At 38.1% G+C, this 13,214-nt stretch overlaps 1 protein-coding gene across 1 annotated transcript in view; it reads left to right on the forward strand.

Moving 5' to 3' along the window:
- pld1a (phospholipase D1a) overlaps window positions 1–13,214 on the forward strand; it is a 31,434-nt gene that overhangs the window by 7,328 nt on the left and 10,892 nt on the right. The window contains exons 2-12 of the mRNA XM_085441132.1: window positions 3,494–3,709; window positions 5,721–5,890; window positions 6,078–6,220; window positions 6,838–6,949; window positions 7,189–7,254; window positions 7,730–7,788; window positions 7,962–8,054; window positions 8,807–8,959; window positions 9,433–9,582; window positions 10,364–10,447; window positions 13,081–13,162. Coding sequence (XP_085297258.1) covers window positions 3,526–3,709; window positions 5,721–5,890; window positions 6,078–6,220; window positions 6,838–6,949; window positions 7,189–7,254; window positions 7,730–7,788; window positions 7,962–8,054; window positions 8,807–8,959; window positions 9,433–9,582; window positions 10,364–10,447; window positions 13,081–13,162 — 1,296 coding nt within the window. The 5' untranslated portion in view covers window positions 3,494–3,525. The remainder of the gene's footprint in view (window positions 1–3,493; window positions 3,710–5,720; window positions 5,891–6,077; window positions 6,221–6,837; window positions 6,950–7,188; window positions 7,255–7,729; window positions 7,789–7,961; window positions 8,055–8,806; window positions 8,960–9,432; window positions 9,583–10,363; window positions 10,448–13,080; window positions 13,163–13,214) is intronic.

Consider the following 13,214-nt stretch of genomic DNA (forward strand, 5'->3'; position numbering starts at 1 on the left):
TCTCCTCCTGTGTCTCATTCCTTCATTATCTCTCTGTGTATTTAAGCCCTTTATCTTCCTCTTTTTGTTGCTGGATCGTCTGTGTGTCATTCACCGCAGTTCTCCATGTTCCACTTCTCCAAGCCCCAGGTTCTCAGGTCTTTAGTTTCTTTATACTTGTTTGTAGTTTTTTTTAGCTTAGTCATTCTCTCCTTTACTTTTGTTTGTATTTTGCTTGGCTGTAATAAAGGCTCACTTTAAGTCCATCACTTTCTGCGTCAGCATTTGGGTCCACACTCTCTCTCCACTCCACACATCTGTCACAGCAGACGTGACAATGTGACAGTCAATGAAAATTTAAGTAGCTATAATAGTAACCAAACTGAACCAAATCAAGCCCAAATATCAAAGAAATTATTTTTAATAGGAATAGCTTTATTTTAAATAGGAAACTAATCAAAACTCATTCATTCACTTTTATGAATAAATGGAGCGAATAAAAGTTCACAAGGACAACAGAAGCCAAGCAGACAAACAGTCACTTGAGGCAGTTGGTGACTCTTTTGATGCTTCGAGCATGTTGGATCTTGTTCTCTAGAGTGGGAATGTTTACTGTCATCTCTTTATCTCTTAGCGTACGTGCTAGTGGCATTTTAAGTAGTTTTTGCTCTGGAAGAATTTGGTGCTAGTCAGAAGAAAGTCAGAAGATCATTTCCTCTTTCAAACTTGACCACATAGGTGTCAGCCTAATGCTAAACTGCAGTTAATTGTGGGAGATTAAAAAGACTCATACACAGTGTCTATCTTTTCTTTTTTTTAATGAAATGCAGGAAGTGGTTTCATTTTTTCTCACATGCTCTAAAGAACCAGTTGACGTTATTCTGTTTCTCTGGGCGTGTGTGTTTTGAGTGTTGTTACCAACACTGCTGAATCATGAAAAGCCATAGGCAAAACAGATTCTGTCCTATTTTCTTCTGTTTGAACTTTTATTTTTATTGTTTTTCAGTCATTGTTGTTTAACTGCTGTCTCTCGAAACTTTGTTTCTGTAAAACCAAATCAGGTTTTCTGTCTGGATGTTTTTCAGATTAATGATGACTTTTTACCTGCCCTTAATGAAAAAAAATCAAAATGTCAACACATTTTCTTGTCTTTTTTATGGCAGGGGCATCTGTTGTCTGAAACTAACAGGCCTTCTTACAAAGCTCTTGAGCAAACTGTATCACATTCTAGTGAAGATCATTTTTTAAAAAGAACCAAATACTTTTGTTTCTATCTAGAAATATAAAGGAAGATATTTTATACCTTAAGAGCAAATATTGGATTTACAGTGAAGCAAAGTGTAGCAAAAGTGAGAAATAATGTTTGTGACGGGTTTAGCAGGTTTTGGTGTCTCAATAATTGTTTGGTACACAAAACTGTGTCAGAACTCTCTGTGTTGAGGTAAAGTTGAAAGTAAAAGAGAGACCTGAGCACAATATCTACATAATTATTAGTCTAAACTAATTATTAGTCTTTAATACTATTCTATACTATATTTTTATAGTCTACCAAAACCTACCTGTTTTTGAACTGCACTGCTTTTGACTTCAGCAGATTCTGAGCTTTTGTATATTTATCACAAAAAACATCAATTTCCACAAATTTTTACATAAAAATCTGGTTTGCCTGCTTTTGATAATTCAGTGTATTTTGTTTTGCTTTATTTCAGAAACATTTTATTAGAAAATATTTGTTTGTAGCCCATTCAGTGAATTAAATATTTTTTTTCTGTGCAGAGTAGTGTGCAAGTGTATCATATATGACCAATATATGATAAGTGACCAATAATTTAGAAATATGAGCATATTTTCTGATTTTGATAGAATGAAAGGCATCAGCTGATTTTTTTTTCATTTGATGATTGTGTCTGATTCAAAGTTGATTTCTACTCACAAGGTCTCTGAAGTCACAAACCACAACATGACTACACATGTTTTATTTCGCATGAATCTTTTAAAGGAGTAGTTTAGGGAGTGGAAGGGTGTTTTTTTTTTTGTTTTTTTCTACATTAACTTATTGGTCCCATTGAACTAATTCAGGCAGAACTTTACAAGTGATTTCCTTAATAGGACCTGGCGTCCACATATGTGGACATCACATTTTGGGTTATTTAGATCAAAATACAAAATTTTGCTCTACAAGGGCCTGATATCCACTTATATCACTATACTGCTACTGTTCTATCAAATTTTTAAACGAATATCCTCATATGTGGCTCTTATTTTTCTTAAAAACAAAAATAAGGTAAAAAAAAAAGTCTGGTAATTCTTTGTTTTAACATTCATCGGGCCCCAATATGCCCAAATATCAAAGAGAAATTAAATGCATGCTGTGGAAGAGTTCTGGTCTTAGGAGGTTAAAGAAAAAAACAATAGTAGTTTAAGTGCTATACCCCGTCCTGAAAAAAAAACAAACATTCAAAATACACAATCTTATTACTGTATTGCTGAAAAATTAGGTCATTTGTTGTGCACGTTTCATTAAAATATAAAAACTAAATTTTTTTATAGTCTCCAGGAGTAGTGACCAGCAGGTGACCAGCAGGTTGTATAATAAACAGATGGAGAAACATCGCAAATGTTGACTCTTCCAAAAAGGTCATTAGAGGTGACTAAATAGTGCTGTGAGTAGGACTGCACATACAGTAAAAGTATAGATATGGTATTGTGCAGAAGTCTGCCTCTCATTTCTTTGTGTTTCTTTATATTTATATATTTTTAATTGTATCGTTTGGCACTTTATATAGAATAGAAGAGTATTTCTGCAGCAAAAATGTGATTCCCAAAGAGATATAAGCCATGTCAGTCATATAACACTGCATGTGTGATGTGTTCTTAAAATATCTAGGAAACTGGACGGGTGGAGGACAAATGAAGTGACAGACAATAAAAAAATTCTCTAGCAGATTAAGAGTATGTGAAAATCATGTCTTTAAGAAAAAGGAACCTCTGACCCCTCAGTTGTTCACTGAAAGCTCATTGGAAAGGGTTAGGTATGAAGGGCTTAGAAGAGGCTGGTGTATGCCAAATAACACAAGAACTGCACTGAAAATTAGTGGACACAGGTCTTATAGAGTGAGTCTAAATAATGATTTATTATCATTATTTTATTTAGAGGAGTTCAGGAGAGAAGTGAACAGTAAATGTCTACCTGCGGTGCTCAAAAGCTGCTAAGACACTAAGATACATTGGTGTTCGCTTGGACATGATTTACGCTTCTTCTAAAGCTTAGCTGTTGGTAAATAAGAATACATTTATTTACCTTTCTGTTGATTTTCAGCACAAGCTGAAATACACATTTACATTATATGTGTCTGTTTTGGGGTTTGTATTCCTTGCAGTTCTTATCTGATTCACATGATAAAAAGGAAAGTCACAGTAAGGTCACTGGAAGATTAAATGTCACAAGACTGTCCTGCTCTGTGGGAGTACATATACTCTCAGGAAATGGTCATACGTCTGATCTCTCTTCTAGGTGTGCCCTGCTCCAGGGTCTGACTGCTAAGCATGAGGAGTAAGGCTCAGACTGCTACCAGTAACCTCAACCTGGTGAACTCTGTAGATTCTGACAGCAGAGCGGCTCAAGACATACACGACGGTATTAAGATGGCAGATCTGGTGGAAAGCCTGGATACCCGAGAGCTGGACATAGGGGAGGGAGAAGATGTGGATTATGATGGAAACAACATAGGTAAGTTTATGGAAATGAGGAAATATATGTGCTTACCTACTGTAATTACTTATTATGTACCTGTTGCTCTCAAAATTTACAGTATTACAATAATTTCTTGTAAAGAAATCTCAAAAGCAAGAAGAAAATATTGACATAACCTACTAATTGTGGGCTCAGATAGTCTGATGGACACTCAGCAAATGTGGGGTAGGTGGTGTTAGATGAGAATGTAGCTAGGCAGCATAGAATGGTAGTCTGTAGGATGACTCTGGAAATCAAGTAGAGGAAGCGAATGAAGTGCTAGCTAAAGTGTTGAGGGAAACTCAAAAGAAGGTGTTTGTTGTATCCTCAGAAAACCAGGAGACTTGGTGGTGGAATGAGGAAGTACAGGAAAAAGTATGCTAAGAAAAAGTGGGTCAGGGAGATAAAGAACGTAGACACAGATACTGGCAGTACAACAGAGAGAGAGAGAGGTGGCAGAGGCTGGTTGATATTACTTGTATTTGAAGTACTAAGAAAAATAAGGAAGCACAAATGTTTGTATCGATTGGCTGTGTCAAAGAGATTGGAAAGGATGTGCAGCAGGTTAGGATGATTAAGGTCACTAATGAGTGAAGAGTGTGAGAAGAGGTATGGAGGTATGGAAAGGTATAGGAGAGAGGGCACTGGACTTTTTAGCCAGATTGTTTACCACAGAGTGAGAGGATGCCTGAAGAACAGAGAAGAAGTGTACTGATACAGATTTTCAAAAACAAGGGTGCCGTGCTGAGCTGTGGCAACTACAGAGGGATAAAGTTGATGAAGCTAGGTTAAGAATAGAGGATTATGGGTTCATGCAAAGAGACCACTACATATGCAATATTTATTTTATATGGAGAGTTGATGGAGAGGTACAGAGAAGGGTCAAAGGAGTTGCTCTGTGTCTTTGTGGATCCACAGAAAATATATGATAGGGTGCCAAGAGAAGAACTGTGGCAAATAGCAGATACTGTAGGAGTCGGGAGAGGAAGAGAAGTATTTGAGGGTGATGCAGGATCTGTATGGGGACACCGAGGTCAGATGTGCGGTATGAGTGATAGATGGTGGAGGTGCGATTACACAAGGAGACAGTTCTGAGACATTTCTTCCTACATTATTCATAATTTCCTTAATAAATTATTCAGATTCTGATTCTTTGCAGGGGGGGTGAAAAGGTTGACAGCCAGGTCAGGCAGGTGATGTTTGCAGACAATAATGTGATCTGTAGCAAGCAGGTGGAAGAGAGCCTGGAGAGGTGGAAGTATGCTCTGGAGAGAAGAGAAATAAAGTCAGTCAAGCAAAACGTGTGTGAACGAGAAGGAGACAGGTGTAACAGTGACATGAAGGAAGAAAGTCAGAGCGGCAGGGTTGAGATGTGGAGTAGAAGGATAGTGGCTATAATGGATGATGGATGTTGAATATGGAGCTGCTGAAGTGAACAATCATGGTTGTAGTGAAGGAGGATATGGAGCTGACTGGTATGACAGAAGAAGCTGTGATAACCCTTAAGTGAGCTGAAGAGGAGGAAGACCTAGCAAAGTAGCAGAGTTCAAAAGCAAGTGGTCAAGTCAGTTACCTCACTATTAAATGTTATTAGTCTTAACTTGTCAGAATATGAGCTTAAATATACACATGCAAAAAAAAAGTCTGTAACGATCCTGTTCTCAAGACCTCTACTAATTTAATGACCGTCAAACTAATTCAAAGTGGGATCACAGTGTATTAACATAATTCAATTAGTCAAAAAAGCAACTTACTACATGGAGGCTCCAAACCACTATCTAACGGTGCCAGCACATGAGGGTGGATGGTTGCACTTTTGAAGTCTTGCAAACTTTACCAGAAAATATACGGTAACATTTGCCCTAACACTGCAAACTCGCGAACTACAACGGTCTTGAACAAAGGCTGAGTTTTCACTGATGCATCCTACTCGCTCCTACAGCCTGAGCAACTCCTACATGTACAAGCAGAAAGATCACACTAAACACCCGCCTCGTCTCTGTCCCAGGGGACTGTCGTATCCCATTTTCAGCAGTGTATGCCACAGTGGGCTTTAAAGAAGCCAATGCAAAAGTGTACCTCCCCACTGTACCCATTACTGCCCGAATCCTGGAGGTGGAGAGGTTCACCACTGCACAGGACCGCTTCAATGCGTCACACCAAAGGAGTGTCAACAAGGTACTGCACACACCTCTCTATAAACTATATGCTCCTGATTGTTGCGCTTGCTGTTTACTTATGCCACAGATTTTTCCATTTTCTATTGTATCGATTGTTTTTCTTTTTTATTAAATGTTGAACATTTTTAATGTTATTGATGACATTACCATGATTACAGGTGTTAAGCATGTGCATGTTTCTGTAGTCTCTGCCAGCAGTTTTTAAGATTGAGCTGAAACATGGGGAATTTACCTGGGTGGTTAAGAGGAAGGAGAAGCATTTCATGGAGCTGCACAGAGAGCTGAGGACGTACAAAACCTTCATGAGGATACCACTGCCATCACGCAGGTTGGCACGCAATCTATACAGTAAAAGATAAATTTGCAGTCTCACATGGACCTAAGTGCTTGTTTTACCTTAAGCTTTTTGTCCTTAAATGGGAGATATATGTCCATGATGTGACAAAAGTATACTTACCCAAATGCATAGACACAATTGTCATACTAGTATATTTAATAGATCAAGAGAGTATTGTATTTACTTTATGTAGATGATATAATCAGCACTTTTCTTCTCATAAGCACAGATGTAAAAACAACAAATTTATTGCCAGCAGGGAGATGTTTTTTTTTTTTTAGCTTGAATGCTAAGTGTTGACATACTGTCCTTCAGTGCAACTGAAATTTATGAACTTTTCACATTCACGTTTTTGGTGCAGTCTATTATAATCATAGATTCTTTTTTGAAGTAAACAATAGGCTTAAAATTCAGTGAACACTTTTACTCCCTTTGGCATTCTCTGAAGTCTGACACACCTGTGAAATATACAGATTTTTTATTTCTGATCCGCCACTTAAACAGTGTTTTTAAAGCTCTGGACCTTTGTTCTTTCTTCTATCTTATACTTTAAGGACCAAGGATATTCTGTCTTTAAAGTATTACATTTCCCACATTCTGTTTTTCAGCCACACAGTGAGGAGAAAGACGGTGAGGAAGAGTGAAGTGAGAGAGATGCCCTCCCTGCCAAGGGGAGGAGGAGAGGAGCTAGTGCGAGATGAGCAGGTCTCCAGCAGGAAGGTATGTTGGAGCGCTGTCTTTGTCCTCTTTGGCCTTGTTTTCAGGGCCATGAAATTGATTCTTGTGATATTTCAACTTTATTGCAGGGAGCTCTCCTGGCACTCACTTGTTGCCATGGCACTTAACTCCTTGCCAGCAAATCTATCCTCTGAACTACTGTTTCACATTGTTTTGCACATCTCGGTGTTTATATGCATGGGCTTTGTCAGTGTCCAAATATAGTGTTTGTGTTCCCACAGAGACAGCTAGAAGACTATTTGAACAAGCTGTTGAGGATGGCCATGTACCGAAAATATCACCATACTGTGAGTAAATACAAAACACTCCAAAGGGTCACACTTAAACATAATGTTATACCACTTGTGTTTATGCCTCATTTCTATTAGCCACTATAGATAATGTACAATAAAAGCAAATAATTATTAGTCTTTTTCTACATGTTTTAATTCAGTACCTTTATTGTGGAATTTGGCAAAGCCTCAAGTTGTTCTGTTTTGCTTTTTTCTTATATAGTGAAGGGAAATTGTCTTTATGCTGTGCCTCTTCTTAAATAACTCCTTCACACTTAAAACATATTTTAGGCAGAAAACTTGCTGTTATGCATTTAAAGTTATTATGAGAGATGACAACACACAATTTAAGATGAGTCATATTAACTCTACGTATGTGGACTAACACTTTCTAGTTCCCATGATGATATATTACACAATGAGTGGTGTGTCTGTCTATACAAGAATCATTATGTGAAGTCTCTTGTTTGTGCTTGCCCTCTTTACACAGATGGAGTTCATTGACGTCAGCCAGATGAGTTTCATTCATGACTTAGGGCCCAAAGGACTGTGAGCATTTTCTTAGTGCCTATATCTCTGGGGATCAGGGTCAAATATCCCATGTCAAAGTTGTTCTTTCCTTAGGTGTATTTATTTTAAACTTGCAATCTTCTTTTACACTCTTCTTAAGCCCCATGATACAGTTTTTGGAAAATATTCACCAGTTATTCTCCCTCCTCCAGGGAAGGGATGATTTATAAACGCTCAGGCGGACATCGTATCCCTGGAATGAACTGCTGTGGTCAGAGCCAGGCCTGCTATCGCTGGTCCAAACGGTGTGTGAATGTTGCAGTTTTTCTCCAGCTATCTCTGTCTGTCCAATTTATTTCTCTCTGTGCATCTTCTAGTCAATCCCACTGCTTTAGCTGCCGTGTTAACTAGTTGTTTTTTTCTTGTAATTAAGCTGTCTAAGCCAGCAGTTTAAATATACTGTGCAGTTTATTTTGGAAGGCGAGAAACATGGTGACATGTAGGAGTTGCTCAGGCTGTTGATCAACTCCTGAATGTCTTATGGTAAACACAAGAAGGAGGATTTCTTGAACATTCATTCTCAAATTTCTGGCAGGGAGCTGTCAGAGTGTGGGTGTCAAAGAATAGTGAACATCTATTACACAACTGTGCATTACACATTTACAAACATAATAATTGTGACATCTTAATAGGCGGTCATTTTTGCTGTCATGCAACATTTTTCATTTTTTCTATATTTATAAGAAAGTCTCAGTCTGACGGCAGTGGTATTCACTCACATCTGACTTTGTCTTTCTCTTCCACTTTACATCATCCAAATTATGATGTGATCAGTTTATGTTGTTATTATTTCTTTAAACACAACACAAAAAATAATCCCACACGTTTGAAACGCTCAGCCCGTCCACCTACATCCTCATGATGATTTTCTTCCTACACCCTTTCCTCCAAACGAGAAACATAAGAAATGGTCCACAGCAGTCAGCAGAAAGCTGCAAAACTTTACATCTACACAGAAGTCATTAATGTTGCGACGACCACTTTGTGTGTGTTGTAGCTGGCTTGTGGTGAAAGACTCATTCTTGCTGTACATGAAGCCAGACACGGGAGCCATCTCCTTCGTCTTGCTGGTGGATAAAGAGTTCACCATCAAGATGGACTCCAAAGACACGGAGACCAAACACGGAGTCCGGATTGATAGCCTCTCCAGGTGTGTGTGTGTGTGTGTATTTGTGTTTGTCATGGTTGAACAGTTGATCTTTGCAGCAGATTACCCAGAGAGTGATCATATACTAGTGCTTAACTATCTAGATACAAGTTAAACAGTGAATCCCCTCTGAGACGTTCTCAAGATAAAATCAGTGTGATGAATAATACCTGGACCAGAAGATGAACTCTTCATCAGATCTTAGCAAAAAGAAAAATATTAACCAAAACAATCATGGGTGGGCCCAAAAACCACAAATCCAAGACTCTTAATCAGTGCTGCTTTTATTTTAGGAATTACTGACTAGGTCTCATATATCTCAGAAAGACAACAGATACCTCTGCCTTGATCAGCTAATGTGCATATATATACATATGAAACGATACGACTACCTCGCTCTCACGTAGGCTTTAGACTATATGTATAATCTTGTTTTCCTCTGGTTATGTTTGTATCTATAAATATCCCACCGGCAGGACCCTCGTGTTTAAGTGCAGCAGTTACAGACACGCACGCTGGTGGGGTCAGAGCATTGAAAGCTTCGTGAGGAATCATGGGAAGGCTTTCCTCCGAGATCACCGCTTTGGATCTTTTGCACAAGAACAGGAAAACATCCCTGCCAAATGGTAACTACACTGGGAGAGAACACAGCTGGCTGCGCTTGTTTTGTCGGGAAGTTTGTGTGGGATTAGAAATGCTTAATTCCAACAATGTTTGCATCAGTTTCAGACTGAAACATTTGTTTCTGTGGAACGGACAAATGCAATGTTATACATTTAAGATGTGTTGTATCTATTATACTTATTGGATTTGGAAAAATACAACTGTAACCAAATGTGTTATTTAGAAAAATGATTTATGGCTTCTTATTACAAGAAACCTACACATTCTGGGGAAAGATGCAGTAAATCAAAAAGAAAAACTCAAATTGGGCAAATCTTCAGGACATATTCTATTTGTTAGTGTTTCACTGGTAACTATGGAAATGTATTGGACTCTCTCTCTTCTGGCTGTGCTGTTCTTTATCTGCATTCTCTCCCCCTCAGCTGGCACTTTCTGCGAGACTGAATCATCAGTGTAATAAAGTCGTTACATTGTCTATGTACTCAGCATGGAGTCGGAAGGATAAGACGTGTTGGGAGGTGAAAGCTGAGAATGTTTAAAGACGGTTACGTCATGGTGACATGTCTATGGGTGTAGACTTAAGTTTGTAAGGCTGTTAAAGTGCAATGACAGTCGGGCCAATGAACTGAAAGGCGCCATCATTCAGCTTGTGTGTGTGTTTGTTTGTTTTTTTTAAATACCACACAACGTGAACTATTTTATTTTTTCATATGTATGTTTGTATCATCCCAAGCTCAAGTGACAAAATGTTCTCCCAAGTGTGACTGCAATATATCTTTGCAGGTATGTGAATGGAAAGACCTACATGGAGGATGTGGCCGATGCTTTGGAGGAGGCTAAAGAGGAAATCTTCATCACTGACTGGTGGTGAGTTCTAGTGTCCTTTGTGTAAACATACAGGATGCCAAATGATGTGGTTAAGTAGTGTTTGCTGTCAGCACTGAAGTGTGAAAGCCCAGAGTAAACAAGTTAACAATAAAGGTCTTATACATGTGCCCCGTTTGCATACACTTTACAACCGTAACATCCAAACCTGATAGAATAATAATCCTGCAGACATAAAATAACAGAGAAAAATGTGCCAGTGCTATAAACTGCCTTTACTGACGCCGTTTATTGCAAACCATATTTATCTCAGTCTAGCCCTCCGTGAGTAATCTGAGCTTAACTCGGGTATTGTTAGGTAATGAAATACAAAGATGTAAACTGGCTTAAGGGGCTCTAGATTTCTGATTCAAGTAAGAGCCTGTTCATGCGAGAGAGACGAGGTTTATGGCTAGAAGGAGAAACAACAAAACCATGAATATGCAGAAAAGCAATCAATGATATTCAGTGAGGGAGAAAAAGGTATTCATTATGGGTGCACTTTATGAGAAGTACTGTGGAAACTGTTTAAATGAAGTTAGTAAACAGCTGAGTAAACAGTACTTCTAAAGAATGCACATGATGCACTGCATGCAGTGATTTTTTTATGCAAGCAGTTAAAATGTGTGATGTATGCAAACTATGGAGGAAAAGTAAGGACAGCGAAACTATTTTAAATTCTTGCAGAAAAGAAATAATTTCTTCTCTAGTATCTCGATAAGAAAAAAACCAAAACCCAACACAAATGCTAAAAACTATCAAATAGACGATAATATAAATATAATAATATATAATATTATATAGGGTGGAATGAGAGCCTTGAAAGTTGTTATCAGTACAAGTTTTTTAGTATGTGGTGAGGCTGGATGAGGTTGATGGAGGCCATAGCTGAAGGGAAAAAGCTGTTTCTTGGTGTTTCGTGTTCCTTTACTGAAAAATCCTAATTGACCTGATTTGATTGGTTTGTTTGTTGCTTAGTAATTAAGCCGTTGACACATTCTGATTTGACCCTCTGCAGTAAACCTTGGATTAGCATAGTTTGTGGCATCCACCTTGCTTAAAAGACATTGTTATAACAAAAGCCACAAGAAACAGGTCAATCCACAGCTTCATGTTTCATTCTCTGTATTAGCCTACTAACATGCTAGAGAATTGTTTTTTGAAGTTGTTATTTTGGTTAAGAACTGGTACATTTTTGGAGGAAAGAACATATTTTTTTTGCATCAGTACCAGGGTAATGTCATAGATTTTCCACTCCCACTATATGCTGAAGTCTTCTTGTTTTGCGAACTTTAAAGGTCAGGCCCAGTGGAAAATTTTGCACCATATTGACACCAACTACTCAACATCCTTTGTTTTGCCCTCACTGAGGCCCTCAGCAGCTGCCTAGCTGCTTGGAAACACAGTTAATACATCTCTAAAATAATAGTACCTATATATTTTAAAGTGCATATCCACGTCTCCTGAACATGAAGAAACTCCGTTCTCGGTGATGTTTCCATAGCAATTGATGGCTCTGAACTAGATAAAGATAATATACAGATTAATAGTAATGGCTTTTTTGAGCTGCTTCCAAGGAACGAAACAACAGATTGATATTTTGGTACCTGTGAGAGTAATAAATGCAGTTAAACATTACATTATAACCAACAACTCTGTACTATAGAGCCATGACATGTTGTTAACTTTAATTATTATCTCCTTGCTTCAGGCAAAGAAATACAGTGACACAAAGATACAATCTCCATATCAGTTTATCCTTCTGCCCCACCCCTTTTATCCCTGTCTTGTCTATCATCACCTGAGAAATTATTAAGTATTATGTTTTTATTATCGGCTATGAAATATATGTGTAGATAAACCATGTCATGGCGTGAGAGGCACCCTGGTACATGGAACATCCAGGACAGATTGCCAGTCTGTCCCAGCACTCTATAAAAAGATAGATAAATAATTAGATGAAAATATATGGAAATTAATATATGAAAATAAAACTGAAATGTTTCTTTCTTTCTCTTGTGATACCTTAGTCAGTATGACATCCTACATTGCATTATATCCCGGGGGGGTTACAGTATCCTGGAAACGTATGCTACAAAGATGGAAATCTTATCTCAGATACAACTAGCTTGGTTAGTTTGCATGGTAAAGAAAATTGCCCATGACCCGTTACATTTTTCCAAATCAAATAAGTTTTCCAACTTATTTGTCTCTGCTAACAGAGGTGTAATATTCTTGACATTGTAATTTAAAATATAATAGTTTATGATCCCACAGAGCCAAATGCACCACTGTCTGGACGTGGCTGAAATCCCTGTGTTCTAAAGCAGTAATCACTAGGCTTATGGTCTTAACCAATGAGGTGTCACCCTGTGCAATATGAGCCAATGGTATTGTAGACATGTAAGCTCAGGATGCCAATGTGAATGACTCATGAGACTATATCATTATGTCATGTCTGTCACACTCTATGAGGAAATGTGCCGCGAGCTCTGACTGGTGAAGGCAAACATTACTTTTAATCTGTCTTAATGAGTGAGAATGCATCATTTATTCATCTGTTCGCCCGTCTTATTGTCTTATTGTCCTTCTTTAGTGTTGAATTTTATTCCTCTCTGTCGCTCTTGTTTTGTCAGGCTGAGTCCAGAGATCTTCCTTAAAAGACCTGTTGTAGAAGGAAACAGGTGGAGGCTTGACTGCATCCTCAAGCGCAAAGCAGTATGTACACATTAGACTGCCAGCATTATTCATTAAGAAATACACATCAGAC

Source organism: Copadichromis virginalis, linkage group LG19 (assembly GCF_057382275.1).
Source record: "Copadichromis virginalis isolate Kocher_CV1m ecotype Utaka linkage group LG19, C_Virginalis_male_GT1.1, whole genome shotgun sequence".
NCBI classification, from domain to species: domain Eukaryota; kingdom Metazoa; phylum Chordata; class Actinopteri; order Cichliformes; family Cichlidae; genus Copadichromis; species Copadichromis virginalis.